This window comes from Micropterus salmoides, unplaced genomic scaffold (genome assembly GCF_014851395.1).
Source record: "Micropterus salmoides isolate LMB-PRFRI ecotype aquatic unplaced genomic scaffold, ASM1485139v1 Ms_hic_scaffold_2, whole genome shotgun sequence".
NCBI classification, from domain to species: domain Eukaryota; kingdom Metazoa; phylum Chordata; class Actinopteri; order Centrarchiformes; family Centrarchidae; genus Micropterus; species Micropterus salmoides.
This window is the reverse complement of record NW_024041150.1, coordinates 42878897-42897796: the sequence shown is the minus strand read 5'-3', so window position 1 is coordinate 42897796 and position 18900 is coordinate 42878897. Positions and strand designations below refer to the sequence as shown.

Sequence of the window (18900 nt, the reverse complement as noted above, 5' to 3'; positions counted from 1 at the left end):
GTGTTCACCTCTCTGGTCAAAGCCAGAGTGTTAGTGGATTTTAAGTTCCATCAGCTGATGAACAGCTTGGATGTGTTTGTACGTCAGTGGTGTTATGATGATGTCATCTGTTCTGTGGTGGATGAAGAAGTCAGTTTTAGTCGTGTTTTCAGCTAATTTGATGTTTTTATTCGTGTGGAAGGTTTTTCTTTTTTCTAAATGTCAACCGGTTTTGATTCTCTGATTGAGTGTTGTTATGTTTGTGAATCAGTGATGTTTTATTAAAGTGGTAAAAAGTCTCTCTCTCTCTCTCTCTCTCTCTCTCTCTGAGTGGAAGGTGAGTGAGTGGTGTGGTGAACGCTGCGTTGAGTTAGTTTCCAAACTTTCATATGTTTATGTGTGTCTTTTGTCTCTTTATATCGTGTTAGTTGAGAGTTTTGTCTGTTGTGGTTGTGTTTGTTGGTGGCGTTGCTTCCAGCCTGGCTGGGCAGCATGCCCGTTGTAGATGTGGAAGTGGATTTTGTGAAGCTGACACGCCGACATGCAGTGAAGTTGGTGCCGGCTGTCAGCTGCTCGGTGGAGGAGGCGAGTTTAGCGGTGGGAGAGGTGGTGGGTTATGGCAGCATTAAGTCTGCCTCCCGCATGAACGGAGCCATTGTGGTGTTTTTAGATCACACTGACAAAGTAAACGATGTGGTAGAAAAAGGCGTAATTATTAAAGATACTTTTACCCCGGTTCTCCCTCTGGTTAACCCTGCCAGGAAAGTTACCATCTCCAACGCTCCCCCGTTCTTAAAAATGACTTATTGTTAAAAGAGCTATCGGAAACCATGAAATGTTTTGGCTGTGGTGCAGAGGGCCATCTAATTCGCTCATGCCCGAAAAACATTTTAAGAGAGCAGGGAGATGTTGCGGCTGCGTTGGAGGGTCCGTGTAGATGTTCCTTGGCCAAGGAAGTCGCTGAGAGATTGTCTGATAATAAAATCATGTCCAGTGTGTCTAATGCTGAACTGCAAGAAAGAGAAAGCGGACAGGGAGACACAGAAACAGAACTGAACATTGACCAGGGAGAAAATGAGAACAACAGTGAACAGGTGTATAACAGTCAGCTGAATGAATGTTCTCAGAGCAGCAATATTTCAGTGTGTTCTGACTTTATTGAGGATGAGGATTTATCTGATGAGGATCTAATGAAAATCGCACAGAAGAGAAAGAGCACAGAAAGTGTTCAGAGCAGAGCTAAAGTTGCCAAAGGAAAGAAAGACAGAAAAACACGCTCATTAGAAAACAGTGATTTCACACAAGAGGAGGGGAGCAGCAGCTACACTTTAGCTCAAATACAAAAGTTCCTTCAGGACACTAAGGGTCTCAGGCTGTTGAAGGTTGAGAACTTTTTCCCAGACCTGAAACTGTTTGTCAGTTCAGCTCAACCTCTTACCAGAGCTTCAGGAGGTTTTGGTGATGAAGGCCTCACAGAGCAGGAGATATATCGCCTCAGAAAGCTGATCATTAAGGTGAAAGCTCAAATTATTGGTGATGATGTTTAAACAGCCTCTTCTCTTCTTTTTCTTCCTGAAATGTTTGTTTTGTGTTTCTTTATTATTTTTCTCTCTCTCCATGGGTCACTTTAAAATTGGCACTTTAAATCTAAATGGAGCGAGGGACGACACAAAGAGAGCTGCCCTTTTTAAACTCATGGAGTTTAAGCAGCTAGATGTACTGATGGTTCAGGAAACACACAGTAACTCTGAAAATGAGAGTCAGTGGAAGAAAGAGTGGCCAGGGCAGGTTGTTCTGAGCCATCAGTCCAGCTGCAGTGGAGGGGTTGGGCTTTTCTTCTCCAGAGGTTTCCTGCCTGCATCTTGTGAGGTGGAGGAAGTTATTGAAGGCTGTCTACTGAAGGTTAAAGTTCAGTATGAGAATATAAAGATGAATTTGATAAATGTCTATGTCCCATGTAATGCTGCGGAAAGGCTGCACGTGCTGAGTGTTTTAAGCAATACACAGCTGGACAGGAATCACCAGGAGCCTCACAGGGCCTCCTCACAGAGCCTACAACAGCTCATAGAAACACACGAGCTGCTGGACGTGTGGAGGAGCTTTAATAAAAGTCAGAGACAGTACACATGGAGTCACTGCAAAGAGAATGTTTTATCTCAGGCTAGATTAGATCGTTTTTACTGTTTCAAGCATCACATCAATGTCTTTAAAGGTTGTTTTATTAACCCTGTGGGTTTTACTGATCACTGTCTTGTTTATTGTTCTGTTTTTATTAAAAACGTCAGATTGAGCAGTGCTTATTGGCATTTTAATACTGCACTGTTGCATGACAAAGCATTTAAGTCTGCTTTTGAGTTTTTCTGGCTCACTCACAGAGAAACTAAGGCTGATTTCAAATGTATTCAGCAGTGGTGGGACTTTGGAAAAAGCCAGATTAAACAGCTGTGTCAGCAGTACACTCGCAATGTCACCAGGGACATTATCAGATCTTTGAAGGATCTGGAGATTGAAGTGGTAGAACTACAGGGTCTAGTAGGGGCCACAGGAAATCAGGGACACTTAGATTCCCTAAAATCTAAAAAGTTGGCTTTGGCCAACCTGCGTCAGGGTGTGACAGCTCAGGGGGCTCTGGTGAGGTCTTGGTTCATGGACGCCACACAGATGGACGCCCCGTCAAACTTCTTCTTTGGTTTGGAGAAGAAAAACGGGCAGAGAAAGATCTTTCACTCCATTCGATCCAGAGACGGAGTTTGCGTCTCTGATTCCTCTGAGATCAGAAAGCACGCAGCCAGTTTCTATAAAGAACTGTACAGGAGCGAGCTGACAGACCATCCAGAGGTAGAAGAGCTCTTTTATGCTGATCTTCCTCAGGTCAGTGATGAGCACAATGTAGAGCTGGAAGCTCAGCTGTCTCTACCTGAACTTCAGAGCAGAGCTAAAGTTGCCAAAGGAAAGAAAGACAGAAAAACACGCTCATTAGAAAACAGTGATTTCACACAAGAGGAGGGGAGCAGCAGCTACACTTTAGCTCAAATACAAAAGTTCCTTCAGGACACTAAGGGTCTCAGGCTGTTGAAGGTTGAGAACTTTTTCCCAGACCTGAAACTGTTTGTCAGTTCAGCTCAACCTCTTACCAGAGCTTCAGGAGGTTTGGTGATGAAGGCCTCACAGAGCAGGAGATATATCGCCTCAGAAAGCTGATCATTAAGGTGAAAGCTCAAATTATTGGTGATGATGTTTAAACAGCCTCTTCTCTTCTTTTTCTTCCTGAAATGTTTGTTTTGTGTTTCTTTATTATTTTTCTCTCTCTCCATGGGTCACTTTAAAATTGGCACTTTAAATCTAAATGGAGCGAGGGACGACACAAAGAGAGCTGCCCTTTTTAAACTCATGGAGTTTAAGCAGCTAGATGTACTGATGGTTCAGGAAACACACAGTAACTCTGAAAATGAGAGTCAGTGGAAGAAAGAGTGGCCAGGGCAGGTTGTTCTGAGCCATCAGTCCAGCCGCAGTGGAGGGGTTGGGCTTTTCTTCTCCAGAGGTTTCCTGCCTGCATCTTGTGAGGTGGAGGAAGTTATTGAAGGCTGTCTACTGAAGGTTAAAGTTCAGTATGAGAATATAAAGATGAATTTGATAAATGTCTATGTCCCATGTAATGCTGCGGAAAGGCTGCACGTGCTGAGTGTTTTAAGCAATACACAGCTGGACAGGAATCACCAGGAGCCTCACAGGGCCTCCTCACAGAGCCTACAACAGCTCATAGAAACACACGAGCTGCTGGACGTGTGGAGGAGCTTTAATAAAAGTCAGAGACAGTACACATGGAGTCACTGCAAAGAGAATGTTTTATCTCAGGCTAGATTAGATCGTTTTTACTGTTTCAAGCATCACATCAATGTCTTTAAAGGTTGTTTTATTAACCCTGTGGGTTTTACTGATCACTGTCTTGTTTATTGTTCTGTTTTTATTAAAAACGTCAGATTGAGCAGTGCTTATTGGCATTTTAATACTGCACTGTTGCATGACAAAGCATTTAAGTCTGCTTTTGAGTTTTTCTGGCTCACTCACAGAGAAACTAAGGCTGATTTCAAATGTATTCAGCAGTGGTGGGACTTTGGAAAAAGCCAGATTAAACAGCTGTGTCAGCAGTACACTCGCAATGTCACCAGGGACATTATCAGATCTTTGAAGGATCTGGAGATTGAAGTGGTAGAACTACAGGGTCTAGTAGGGGCCACAGGAAATCAGGGACACTTAGATTCCCTAAAATCTAAAAAGTTGGCTTTGGCCAACCTGCGTCAGGGTGTGACAGCTCAGGGGGCTCTGGTGAGGTCTTGGTTCATGGACGCCACACAGATGGACGCCCCGTCAAACTTCTTCTTTGGTTTGGAGAAGAAAAACGGGCAGAGAAAGATCTTTCACTCCATTCGATCCAGAGACGGAGTTTGCGTCTCTGATTCCTCTGAGATCAGAAAGCACGCAGCCAGTTTCTATAAAGAACTGTACAGGAGCGAGCTGACAGACCATCCAGAGGTAGAAGAACTCTTTTATGCTGATCTTCCTCAGGTCAGTGATGAGCACAATGTAGAGCTGGAAGCTCAGCTGTCTCTACCTGAACTGTATCGTGCTGTAATGAGTCTGCAGAGTGGTCGAGCTCCGGGGATTGACGGCCTTCCTGTGGAGTTTTATAAGTCTTTCTGGTGTGTGCTGGGACAGGATCTGCTGGAAGTGCTTGGTGACAGTTTGGAGACGGGTCGTCTGCCTCTGAGCTGCAGGAGGGCAGTGATCACTCTGCTACCAAAGAAGGGTGATTTGCAGGAGCTAAAAACTGGAGGCCTGTGTCGCTACTCTGCTCGGACTACAAAATCCTGTCTAAAGTCCTGGCTTCCAGACTCAGACAGGTGATGGGGTCTGTCATTCACGTTGACCAGACCTACTGTGTACCCAGTAGGTTTATCAGTGACAATATCACTCTGATTCGAGATGTTTTGGAAGTTCATTGGCTGTAGATACTGGTCTGATTTCAATAGACCAGGAAAAGGCTTTTGATCGGGTTGAACACCAGTATCTGTGGCGGACTCTGACTGCCTTTGGTTTCAACCCACGTTTCATAGCCAAGATCCAGGTTTTGTACTGTGACATTGCGAGTGTTCTGAAGATAAATGGAGGCCTGAGCGCTCCCTTTAGTGTACAGAGGGGGGTGAGGCAGGGCTGCTCTCTGTCTGGCATGTTATATTCTCTGGCCATTGAACCTCTGCTTCACAGACTAAGGTCTGCTCTCTCTGGTGTCTGTTTTCCTAAATGTGACATTCTTTTCAAACTGTCTGCATATGCAGATGATATCATCGTTCTGGTGAATAAGCAGAGAGATATTGATGTGTTGGGAGAAACCTTAAATCTGTATGGCCTGATATCATCTGCTAAAGTGAACTGGGTGAAGAGTGAGGCTGTGATGGTGGGAGAGAGGCTGAGGAGTCAGCTCAGTCTGCCTGGAGGCCTCTTCTGGAAAACAGGAGGGCTGAAATATTTAGATGTGTTTCTGGGAAACGAAGCATCTTTGAAGAAAAACTGGGATGGAGTTTTGGAGAAGGTCAAAGGTCGCCTGAACAAGTGGAAATGGTTGCTGCCTAAAATGTCTTTTAAAGGTCGGGTTTTGGTTGCAAATAATTTGGTTTCTTCGGCTCTGTGGCACCGTTTGGCCTGTGTTGACCCTCCACCCTCTCTCCTGCCAAACATACAAAGAATATTAGTGGATTTTTTCTGGGACAAGTTACACTGGATTCCTCAGAGCATGCTTTTCCTTACAAAAGAGGAAGGAGGGCAGGGCCTGGTCCACTTGGCCAGCAGGGGGGCTACTTTCCGCTTGCAGTTTGTCCAGAGACTCCTCACTGGGCCTGCAGACCTGGTGTGGAGGCCACTGTCCTACTGTATTCTGCAGCAGTTTGGTGGACTGGGACTGAGCTTGTCTCTGTTTTTAATGAACTTAAAAGGTGTGTGCATGTCCTCTCTGCCTGGGTTTTACCAAAGTGTTTTTAAAGTATGGATGTTGATGAACAAACAGAGACAGGGACACACTGACTCCTTGTTTGGCTGCTTAAGGAGCCTGTTCTGTTTGGAGGTCGTTGGACTGTCTTGGGGGGTTTTCACCCACTCTGTTTGACAAGCTCCGCACTGCCAGGATCTCCACGCTGGGGCAGGTGGAGGAGCTGACCGGACCTCGGTTGGACCGTCATGCTGGTCTGGCGGTTCGTCTGGGGCTGAGGTCGAGCCGCTATGTCAGTCTGTTATTGAGACACTGGAGACATCAGCTGACGGGACACGAGGTCTCTCTCCTGATGGACTATAGAGACGGCTCTCTGCTGCCGGACGACACTGACCCATATCCTTCTACCACTCTGTCTCCTGACTTGACCGATGTTTCGGGACCTTTACTGGTCAACTCTGCTGGGGTGTCTCTGAGTGATGCCACAGGAAAGACGCTGTACAGACTGTTGGTAAAAACGCTCAACAAAAAGACACTTAATGGACGTAGCGACACCCCCTGGAGGACTCATTTGGGTTTAAGCCCTGATTTTCGACCTGCCTGGAGGTCTCTGTATAAACCCCCCCTGACAAAGAGACATGCAGACCTACAGTGGAGAATCCTTCATGGAATACTGGCTGTAAACTCTTTTGTGTCTGTGCTGAATGGGAATGTACAGGACCATTGTCCTTTCTGTCTGCAGAGGGAGACCGTGTTTCACTGTTTTTTAGAGTGCACACGTCTCATGTCTCTGTTTGTTTTGCTGGAAAACATCTTTAGGGGTTTTAAAGAGTTTTTCACTAAACAGGTTTTTATTTGTGGTTTTAAATACACTCAACAACGGAAGAACAAATGTCAGTGCTAAACTTTGTCCTGGGTCAGGCTAAGATGGCCGTGTATGTGAGCAGGAGAAAAAAGGTGGAGACAGATCAAGCCGTCAATGTGAAGATGTTGTTTGTGAAAATGATGAAGTCCAGGTTATTGATTTCAGTTTTTACAGAGCAAATCAGGACTTAGAAACTTTTTTGTCAGTGTGGGCTCATGGCAGGGTGCTGTGTTCTGTCCAGGCTGATCAGCTGGTGTATGCTGATGTGTTGACGATATAAATGTATCGTGTGTGAGCGAGTACTGACTAATAAAAGTGTGTTTTGAAAAATCAAAACAAATCTCTCTCTCTCTCTCTCTCTCTCTCTCTCTCTCTCTCTCTCTCTCTCTCTCTCTCTCTCTCTCTCTCTCTCTCTCTCTCTCTCTCTCTCTCTCTCTCTCTCTCTGTTCCTCTCTCTCTCTCTCTCTCTCTCTCTCACCCCAACCGGTCGAGGCAGATGGCCGCCCACCCTGAGCCATGGTTCTGCTCGAGGTTTCTGCCTCTTAAAAGGAAGTTTTTCCTTGCCTCTGTCGCCTAGTGCTTGCTCTTGGTGGGAACTGTTGGGCTTCTGTAAATATCATCACAGAGTATGGTCTAGACCTGCTCTTTTATGAAAAGCGCTGTGAGATAACTGTTGTTGTGATTTGGCGCTATATAAATAAAATTGAATTGAATTGAATTGTGCCCTATCCCTGCCGGTACAACTCTATTTTCTTTATAGGCTAAAAAACATTAAAATATTAGTGGTAATTATCAGAAAGATAGATGTATTTATTTTTGTGCTGTTTGACTGTGCTTGGTTTGCGTAAACAGGGTGGCCTGGGGTGGAGTAAATTATTGTGGCACTCCGCCCCTGATGATCATGACACCTTTAAGACGGACAACATGAACATTTGGACGATTTATTGACCTTTGCAGTGTTTTGAACAGGCAAAGACACAGTCACTGACATGCAAGGGATCACTTTGTGTTGAAAAGTGGTGCTCAGATTAGGGGTGCGTCGCTACACTTAGCTCACGTGATCTGACGGTGCATAATAGTGGGTTCAAAAGAACAAGATGTAAAGATATTAACACTATTTTAATGAAATATTCAAAGCTGATATATGAGTGGGGAGTCTTTGTGTCCTCCTGGACACATTTTCTGCACCAATTTATGGTGGAAATTAAAGAGATTAAATAGGTGTAGTAGGCTTTTGTTGACAATATCTTAAATTTCATTTCACAATAAACACAAAACACCTCAAAATACAAAACACGATACTAATAAAGATCAAATAAGAAATTTTGCTTAGCTCATCTGATATCTCACTCAGACCTCAGTTCTTTATTTGTCAGCTTGTGGTGTTACAGTGACTTTCTGTTTACATAGCTGATTGCTCCTGATTGGATTTCTGGTGCAACCTGATTTAGTGAATCAGCTGTTTGAAACTATTAGCCTAGTACTTACTGAAAACTCAGTGAAGCAGAGTTGTCCAATGTAGAAGTTGGAGCCCAGTCTCATTCTCAGGGCGTCAAATACCGACGCTTTGAGAAAAGCCTGACAAGTCGTCAGTATTTGTACCTTTTAGCGTCCGCATGAGACGCCCTGGGCTTTCAACTAACTCCCCTGTAACCACCCGCCTCACGTAATGTACCAACCACTGATGTCCAGCTGGCCTGGGACTGGTCCCCAGAGCCCCTCACACCTCAGCACATCCATTTATTAGATTTCACTGTTAAAGCTAAATTAGACTCAGACAGCTACAAAGAGACAAACAGCTCAGATTTACTGAATGATTTTTAAAAGAAAAATCTAAAGATTAAATAAATAGTTAAAATACTTATTTTTTAAATCACTGATAATTTCTCCTGTGCTGTGCACCGTGCTGATAACCTCCAGAGCTGCAGAAGTGAAGGTGGACCTTAAAGGTTTTGCTGAGGAGTCAAACTGTGTTTGAGCGCCACCTGCTGCTCATTAAGCAGACAGACCAATATGAAAAACAAAGAGAACAGAGAGCTGCTGTTCCTCCATCTTGATGGAGGATCCTTTTTTAAACAACTCAGTATGTCACGTTTGTGACTCAGTAAGTGTTGAGTTTAGTTCAGTGACAGAATATTTACCTGAACTCTCACTTCAATGTTTAATTAAAACTTCAATGTCTTCAGATACACATGAATAAAAGACCAGCAGTCTGTTTTTATGTAAATCACTTTCTACCCAACAGTAAAGAGGAAGAACTGAAACCACACGTGAATCAGACGTGACAGGGTGAAGTTACAATGAGGTCAGAGTTGCTTCCTTCATATCACAAGCTACACTGGCAAAGTACTGACATTTTGAGAGCTAACTCTCAGAGTTACAGTTAAAGGAGGTGAATGATCCTGTTTTTATCAGGTTTTAATGACTCTTGGTTTTATCTGCTCTAGAAGCAGGACGCTGTTCAAAAGTCAACAAATAACTGAAACAAAGTCTGTTGTACATTGATATGAAGAGAGAAGTCAGACTGGTTTTCAAACAATGCTGTGGAGATGGACTCTCTGACGACATAATTCTACATTCCTGATACTTAGACAGCTGCCTGGAAACAATTTAATTTAGTTTTCAGATCAAATCAGATGCGTCAACAGGTTCAACAGCTCTGAAATCAAGTAGGCTACTTAAGCACTTGTACTTGATTATTTTTATTTAATGCCACTTTATTTTATCTGAAAGCTGTGGTTACTGGTTCCTCTGCAGATTTTACATATACAACTGATTAAACTGCCAACATCAGGTAAAATCGCTCCACCTGCTCTGTCTAACATGCTGCTCATGTTCATGTGTCAGTAATAATAATTTTACTTTTGATACTCATGGTATTTGAAGAATTTCCCTCAGGAATCAATTAAGTATTTCTGATTCTGATTTCTGGTACCCTGTTGTCTCTGCTGGGTTTGGTATTGTTATTCTGCCAGGTAACAAAGTCCACCATGGAAAAATCTGGTGATGTTTAACATTTTGAGCTGTGGCCTGTTGCATGAGACACTATAACTGTGTACAGGTGATACCTCTGCAGTTGGAGAAGAAGAAAAGGTGAAGCTCGGCTCACAATTACACAAGATGAGGAAATGTTCTTAGACAGCTGCTTTCCAGGAACAGAAACCAAAAACGTGCATGCGCTTTGTTGAGAGCATGTGAGTCAGAACAGTGTAGGTGAGAAAGATTTATGTGAGTCACTTGTGCTGCAGTTCTGCAGAGATCGGCTCACAGCCAAAATCTGATCCTCCTTCTGAATCTCTCTCTGTCGCTCCTTTCACGTCTCTGCAACAGTCATGAGGAGAAAACTTTCTGATAAATGAGGAACAACAGACCTGATCAAAGAAATAAACGAGTCCTGAATACAACATGGACCAAAACGATAAAGAACACAACCCAAGTTTTTAAATGTAACAACATAAAAAACATTTATTTTGTCTAGAAAAATAGAGTTTAAAGCATCAAAACCAAACAGGAGAGAAACAATCAGTGTAGATTTCCTGCTGATACTTTTTTAGCACATTCGTCCTTCAGTTTGTAAACAAGGGCACATTATTGTGACTTCCTGCCTGCATGACATTCAAAGCGGGTGCGTCTTCCCTGTTTTACTGATGGTGGGTGTGGCTTGTTGGTGGAGCTGTCGGGGTCCAATGTGTGTACCTGCCCATCTGGGTTGGGCTTCCTAGAGAGCATTAAATGGCTGCCTTTCTGGGAGTCTCTCTCTTCTGGCCTACTGCTTCAACCTCAGCCTTTGTTCCTTTCTTTAATTTGCTGCAACGTGCATTAGACTGCATTGTCACTCATCCACACACTTCTGAGATGACTGATGCTCCTCATATCTACCCACGCCATCAACTTAGCTATGTTGTTTGTTAGTTTGAGTTAAATAACCAGACACCACAAGGCTTTATATGACCCATCACCGCCTTCTTAAAGAAAAAGAAAAAGTACGTGTGCAATTTTCACAGATTAAATATTTTCCTTATTCTCCTCTGTCTGCAAATAAGTTTTGCATCGGAGCAATATTTTAATACATGAGATGGTGGATGAGAATATAAGCCATAATCTCGATGAATATATTATTTGTTTAGCTCTGTCGGTAAGGTGTGGGGCTCATAACCCAAGAGTAGAGTGTTCAAACCTGCCATGGCATCATTTTTTCCCTCTCTCTTCAACAAATGGATTCTGCAGTGGATGTTTCTCAGATTATGGCATGTGATGCACTGTTTTTCTTTCGGTGTTTGATCCTCATCCATCAGCCTACGGACGCTTTTTCATTTCCCCGTATCTCCAGGCAGAGGACATATAGGGGAATGACGTTTTTCAGAGGCGTGTCAAGCAGCTACAGTCTTTTTTAATGTCGTTCAGAATTTTCAAAGTAAAAGCTCAGTTCAACTCCAATATTGCATTACAGTAAATAAGCTTCTCATGCTTTTATTTTGTAGTCAAAACCACTAAAGTGATTATGTGAGTAACTGTTGCTGGCATGACTGAGATCTATTTCAGCACCGTCACATTAACAAATGGTTTTACTGAATAATTAAGTAAAAATCATTTCTTAATAAATCTACCTAAAGAAACCTAATTTCTTGACTGGCCACTCTCTGCTGTCTCAGAAGAGACACCTTTTGTGCTTTGTCAGCCACCGTAGCTGTCCCATGCTCTTTGACTGGATAGACGGTTGCAATTCACAACCCTCATCACTAGATGCCACTAAATCTTATACACTGAACCTTTAAGTATAAGGTTACTAAATGTAGCCTTATGAAGCGTGTTGCACCTGCTGCAGTGTCCACAGCTCTTTTTATTTACTGTTAGACATTTTTGTTTTATATTTTTTTACTCAAAACACATTTTAATTGATCTACTTTTTACTTCTGAGGTCCGTTTAAGAGGTTTAAGTAATTTTACTTTATATATTAGTATATTATACAAGGACTTTCCCATCCCATCCCCGGCTAAGGTTGGATATTTGAATTGGATTCTTTCTGACCCGTCCCTGGGACCAATTTGTCATTAGACCCTACCTTGAGCCCCTCCACCATTATTTGTTCCCACTGAAGAAGCAGACCGTCGTGGTGGAGAGCCGCAAATGCCTGATTTACACATTCACACCCACAGAAAGAATAAATATCATGAATGTTTGATACTTGTGGTGGAAAAAGATCAGAGGACTCGATCATCCCCTGCTTCATCATCAGCAGACTGTTCTGGTTTCTTGTCTGTGTGTCTTATATTTCCAGCCAACAGCAGCTAAACAAACCACAACAAAAGCTGCTCCCAGTCCAACATATTTACGAGTATAGTTTCTGTAGTAAAGACCGTAGTTTCCCTCCTCGACGTCTCCGCTGTTGGACCCTGAAGATCAAAGTGATCAAATGTTTGACTCTCAGAATCAACATGGAATAAAGTGCAGCTACAACATGGCACACAGACACACTGACCTCCACAAACTCACCTGAAACCTCCAGCTGGATGATTCTGATTGGTGGAGTGTCAATGATGGCTCTCTTACGTCTTGAACCTCCTGCTACAACTCGACACTCGTATGTTCCAGCGTCGTTGCTGCTCACGTTCTTCAGAATTAAAGACACGTCTCCGTCCTTCAGCTCTCTGTCCACCAGCTGCACCCGGTCCTTAAAGGATGGATGCTGGTGGGTTGGAACTGAGAATCCATCTCTGTGAAAGAGGACGTAGTCTGGCTCCAGGTCAGGTCTGCTCCACTCTACAGCTCTGATGAAGACATCTCCAGCCTGACATGGCAGAATGACATTATCTCCAGGTTTCACTCGTACCACATCTAAAAACAATAAAAACATCCAGAGAGAAAAAGTAATTACATTTCAAAAGGACTCCACAGGACGATACAGTGAGAACATCTTTGTTTAAACAGAAGGCCTCTTCACACCTGAGATCATGGGAACATTCAATAATTAGTCACAACTGTGGAGAAATTACATCGTGGTCATGTCTCTCTAGCAACCAGGAAACATGTGACATGTGACAGTCGAGTGGAGACTCTGCTCAGGAGACAATCTGTGTCTGAATTACAGTAGACCGTCATAGGGTGTAGTCACAGGAATTTCTTAGGAAATTTGACACTTTAAAAACAGCTTTCTTTTAAAGCTTTTTGTTTTGTGTGGGGCTGTAAATAAAGAGATTATCTTACAAACTAATGCTGGGTGATATGGCATATAAATAATATCCCAATATACACATATTGTCTAAAATAACAAACTGTTTGTTCTCAAATCGTGTAAACATGATCATCTTATAGACCATGATGCATTGCTGTAGATTAAACAACCAACAGATTATAAAATAAAATGCAAGATTCACTTTAATGCAGCAGAATATTAATCCAGAAACGTCAGATAGTGAAACACTGACAGGAACATTTTACTGCCCTATGAGTGTTGTTGCTATAATACTTTCATACTTTGACTGTAGCATCTCTACCTGTGGTGTCCCACGTTCTATGAGGGTTAAGCTGTGGTTTTAGCAATCATGTTACATTTAGGTTAAGGTTAGGATAAAGGGCTGAGGAATGCATTATGTCAATGAGATGTCTCCACGTGGACAGAGGAAGAAACCGTGTGTGAAATAGTCCAGCAGGTTTGTTGTGAAAGAAAGTCTTTCCTGGTAGTAGGGGTTATTTTTATATGGTAAATATTACATTCATAAGTGCAAATGCTCTAAAAAGAAAACACAATGAGGCGTATCACATTTCAGATAGAAACAAAACATTATATTGAAGCACTATATGGTCTGAAGAATAGTTAAGTACATAAAACAGTAAACTTTGTTTAAAGTTGTGTCATTTTCTATTATTCTGTCATTTTATGCTCTTTAGTTCTGGCTGAAGATCTTTGTAAGAGATGAATTCAACATTCAATAAAGAAGAGGACAATAAGAAAGAAGCACTTTTCCTTAGCTTTTGTAGAATTCAACCAGCTCTTGTCAAAGCTTCCTCTTAATACTTAGAAACCATTCAGAGTGAACACATCAAAGCAGAGACATTTCCCTTTCTACTCCTTTTCACAGCAGCTACACATCAGGCTCGAGTCATTAAAACAGTATAAAACCAGAGAGATAATCAACACGTTTCAGAGCACAAAGCTGCAGAAGAGAAAGGACAGTGATCAGATGTTTGACCGCATTTTCTCTTGGGGTTTTCTCCTCCCCCCACAGCAAAAACACCTAAAGTATCATAGTGACTTTTAGCTGCTAAGCTGACGTTATCTTGTCACCACTGTTCAACCTCATCAGCAGCGACCAGTGGAACCACTGAAACTCGACCATAACGATATGCTAAATAGCACACTAACTAATGTGTAATATATTCAACATGTCGCCCAGCCCTGTTACAAACACATGAACATTTTCTGCAACAAGATGACATTATGTTATAACACTTATTAAAAGTCTTTCCTGCCTACATGCATCTATTCACAATAAAAGCTCGTCTTTACCAGAAGCTGCTGGAGACAGAAGGGTCAACAGGAATACAAACTTATCCATGAGAGAGGAGGACATGTCCTTCTGTCACTCTGCTCTGTCTGTGCTGCACAAGTATAAACTATGTGATGTTACCCTGAGTCAGTCAATCGCTGCCTAGCAACTGTCTGTGCAGGAAGTGGTTGACTGTCATGAAAGTCATAACACTTCCAGGAACACATATAGCCTTGTGTTTCCCCTCTTTCTGATATTTTTGCATCTTTGTCACACTAAAAAGTTTCAGATCATCAAACAAAAGGAAATATTAGACAAAGATAACACAAGTAAACACAAAACGCAGTTTTTAAATGAGAGTTTTTATTATTAAGGGGAAAAAACTTGCATGGCCCTGTGTGAAAAAGTTATTCCCCCCATGTTAAAGTCAGAATCCATGACTCCACCATAAAAACATGTTGAGACTTTTAGTCTCAACTGGTATTTTATACTTTTTTTAACAAACCATACTCAACAGGTCAGAGTAAACAATGCTCTCTCTGAGCCAGATTGGCCTTATGCACAAGGACAGAAGTCCAGCAGCTTATCGTACAGGAACCCAGGAATGTGTCCAGTGGTGTGAAAACAACCATCTGTGTGCTAAATGTGACCAAGACTGAGGAGATGGTGTTTGACCCAAAGGCTGCAGGTGACCCCGGGCCTGTAGTTATCAACTGCGTACCCATCACTCAGGTTTACATACTGACAATGCACTCAGCTGGGAGGCCCACGTTGATAGTCTCTGCTCCAGACTTCAACAGAGTAAGGTGTAACCTGACAGTCCCAATCCCAGGTCACCCATCAGGTACAGACAGCTGTGAAGATTATGGGGGTCAAAAACTGTAGGAGCCATACACTGGGTTTGTTTGGGTTTTTATTGGGTTTCCTCTGTTTTCTTTGCGCTGTAGTGTACATGCACGCGCATCGTGACGTCATCAGTTACTGTGGGTGTGACCGGGGGCGTGGTGTCTGTATTAATGTGTGTGTGCTCACCTGTGAGGAAGCTTGGGTTGATCATGGCTGCAGGGTGAGCATGGGGAAGAACTTTCTGTTGACCGTTACCATCGTCGTCATCATCTTTCACTGATGTCTCTGAGGTACCTTTTGCACTACTTACAACATGCATCACTCAAAGTAAGTGATTGGTTTTCTATGTATGTGAAATAGCGTAATAAAGAGACTCAATATGTACGATGGTTCAGCGTGACGCGTCTTCAGTGTAAATCCTCATGTTTCAGCCTGCTGTGGCGTTTTAGTTGTTTTGGTGGGTCTGGTCTGTTTGTTTTAGTGGTATACGCCGCAATAAAAACTATTACTATCTGACTTCTGACCTCAAAGAGCTCCAGATGCATGATGGTGTATGACGCTGAAAGTGAACGAAAAACATCTCTCTAACTGTGACAAACTGATGTTTCTTTGTCAAGTGTGCACACAGTTAAACCTTCAGCAGGACTTTGGTGTTAATTTTGGCCGTTAATGAAAACAAGTGACATAAATGTACGTTACTCGTTAACTGTGTAGCTGTCTAGCTGCATCAGTCGGTAATCCTCATAAGTCAGTCCCTTTCCTTTATTGTATTATTTACAAATATATATGTTTTTTGTTCTTGTTGCATGTAATAGGTTTTCAAAGTGAAAATGCACAAAGTCTACCGAGAGCTCCAGAGTGCGACTAATTTGGTCACATGTGCCTAAAAATCTGTTGAGTATGACTACGATTATGATCCAGAGAGCAATGCGATTTTTTTCTACACAGGATTTCTGGATAATTACTAAGCATTTGATGTGCACATTATAATCCTAAAGAAACCAGGATGTTCAGTATGTGTACATTACAGAGTTGTTTAGTCTAAGCTTGTATTCGCTTGGCTCCACTGGGTTTCTCTGCGATCCTCACCTGAACAGACAGACAGACACACCCAGAGTAAACACCAGGCTCTGGGTAATAACCACTCATTTTCTTTATAGGATAGATAAACCTTAAAATATATTTTGTATACATTATTGAAAGATAAATGTTTTTATTTTTGTGCTGTTTGCTTTCTGGACACCAGTGAGTGAACACTGTAATCAATTTCATTGTTGTAGTGTATGTTCAAGTTCAGTGAAGGTGTGTGTGACTTTTTTTAAATACTTCTGATATGATTGAAAACGTTCAGAGATGCAGGAGTGAAGGTGGATGTCCAGAGGTTTTGTTGAAGAGTCAGACTGTGTTTGAGCGCCACCTGCTGCTCATGAAGCAGACAGACCAATAAAGATGAAGAATAAAGAGAACAGAGCTGCTGTTCCTCCATCTTCTGCTCTTTCCTTCTTTGTTTACTGTCTGGATGTTGCTGGGCTCTGGTTTGGCTGCTGCTATTCATAATTATTGAACTTTAGATCTGTTTCGGAAGCTGCTGCTGTTTGTCACTTTCCTCGTGTTACACAGAGACACCTTCTCACCTGTAGTGTGACATCATCAGATGTCACACTCACTCATCACCTGAAGGGAAACAAACTTGATAGTTTAGTTTGTTTTTCTCTTTTGGTTCAGGGTTAGAAACGTGAGCAACAATAACCAATATATATATATAATGTGTCCACTGCTGCAGTCGACAGCGGTGACACTGACACAGGCTTCATGATTGCACTTAGTAAGTAAATTCATTTTCGGGGGACATGGATGTCACCAATGTTTTTTTAAGACATACTTTATTAATTCCTCTAGGGGAAATTACATTCTTAAACACTGTTGTTGTTCCGAAAAAAAACAGAGACAAACAGGACCTACATGCATTAATAAGGACGGATGTGAGAGTGAGGGCAACAGTCTTTACTTTTATACTACTGAGCCTATTTAAATACTTGTGTAGTACACCTAGTACTGACAATGTATTGATCAGTTTGTTACTGCAGTAGAGCTCATAATATAAAATCATCATCATCGTCATAGGAGTTATTTGGCAGATGGAGGAGAGTGTGAACTGTGTTGCTGTTTCTGTTCCCTGATGCTGGTTACTGCTGGACGGCAGGTTTATCCTCAGCAGGCTTCTGCTTCATCCTGTCAGTGAAATCACAGCTGCACCACAAGGAGGAGCCTCCTCACACTGAAGTTCACAGAGTCACTCACACTGTTGGTTGTGTGAAGCTAAGAACGAGCCAGCAGTCATATGTGATTAATTCCACCTCCCTCTGCATCCATTCGGCTGCTCCCTGCATCTTCCTCACTGAAGGCAGGTCTCGGTACAAAGTGCAGCATGTAGCAGAAATGTTCATCAGTTGTTTAGCTGTTGTAGAGCTGCACATGCTCAGTGCAGTCCCGGTCAGCTTGGTGACAGAAGCAGCATCACTCTGAGCCCAGCAGAGGGCCGTGTTCACTCTGCATCCATTCATGTGAAACACCATGTGTCCTGAGATTTATGCTGCTCCTTTTCACCAGTAGCACTGTGGCCCCTAACTAAAACTTTTAGGTGCAGAGACAGAACATTCAGGGGCGCACACCTTAAATTGATGACCTGCAATGCAATTTTTCCCAATTTCCATTTGAACAGTAAACAAACACAGAAACTACAATGTGCTGATCTATTCACTGTCACATTTTAAATGAATGGTGCTTAAACAAATGCACATACTGGTGGCGTGTTGCCTCAGCGAACTTGGTTTTCCCCAGATGTTTTGGTCCACATCTGGTGCAGCAGATACAGTTCATGGTGTTTGTGTTTTTGCTAAATCTTAGCCATGTAAACTTCCTCAGCCAGGGCGGACTAGCACAAGTATTCATGGAATGACTTCATCCAAGGCCGCCCTGTTCATGCAAACCACAGACCACTAAAGTTTTAGACTAACCCTATTTGATGATGTAACAGGTACAAAACTATGTTGGGGGGAAAGTTATCCACATTACAAAATAAAAACATTTGGGACTGACCGTTAAAGTAGCCTGAACAGAGTTTGCTGGTGGCTATAGGTGCACCCTCAGAAACCACAGAGAAATAGCCAACACCAACCATAGCACATGCACATGTTCAAGGCTAGACACAAAAAACAATTAGCCTACACTCAAAGAAATGTTGTTGAAATGTTCACATGATTTTCTATCATATCACATCAAAGTATCCAAAAACATTACACACACAGCTTCATTAAACTTGAACACAACAGTGAAAGTAAGCCTATAATGTAAAAGTCCAAAAAGCACATATAGCCTCCAAAAAACTATTCATACAGTGTTTACAGTGCAAACAACACAAAAATAAACACATGCATCTTTCAATAATTTCTACTAAATTTATTATATGAGTCCTACAGCCTAAAAATTAATGAATGATTTATTTTGGTTTACATTATAATGTACAAAGAATGATGCTTTGTGTCACCCGTCCATTTCACACAAAATAACACATTTAATAACATATTTATGTACCTATGGTGCAGACACAATGATTTTACTTGTGTCTGATGGTGCTGACAAAAAGTAAAGACAGGCAAGAAACCTATTTTATGAAAAGATTACAAAATCAGGAGGCTGCACCAAAATATTGCTAGATTGGTGAGATCTTGTAAAATAA

At 42.2% G+C, this 18900-nt stretch overlaps 2 protein-coding genes across 2 annotated transcripts in view; both read right to left on the bottom strand.

Annotated features, from left to right (window-relative positions):
• Nucleotides 1-14417, bottom strand: part of LOC119911633 (coxsackievirus and adenovirus receptor-like) — a 34591-nt gene extending 20174 nt beyond the window's left edge. Inside the window, exons 1-3 of the mRNA XM_038730576.1 lie at nucleotides 14336-14417; nucleotides 12322-12663; nucleotides 12180-12221 (exon numbers count right to left, since the gene is read on the bottom strand). Of these exons, the coding sequence (XP_038586504.1) occupies nucleotides 12180-12221; nucleotides 12322-12663; nucleotides 14336-14399 (448 nt within the window). The 5' untranslated portion in view covers nucleotides 14400-14417. The remainder of the gene's footprint in view (nucleotides 1-12179; nucleotides 12222-12321; nucleotides 12664-14335) is intronic.
• LOC119911602 (coxsackievirus and adenovirus receptor homolog) overlaps nucleotides 1-18900 on the bottom strand; it is a gene marked incomplete in the record, with an annotated part of 454111 nt that overhangs the window by 407617 nt on the left and 27594 nt on the right.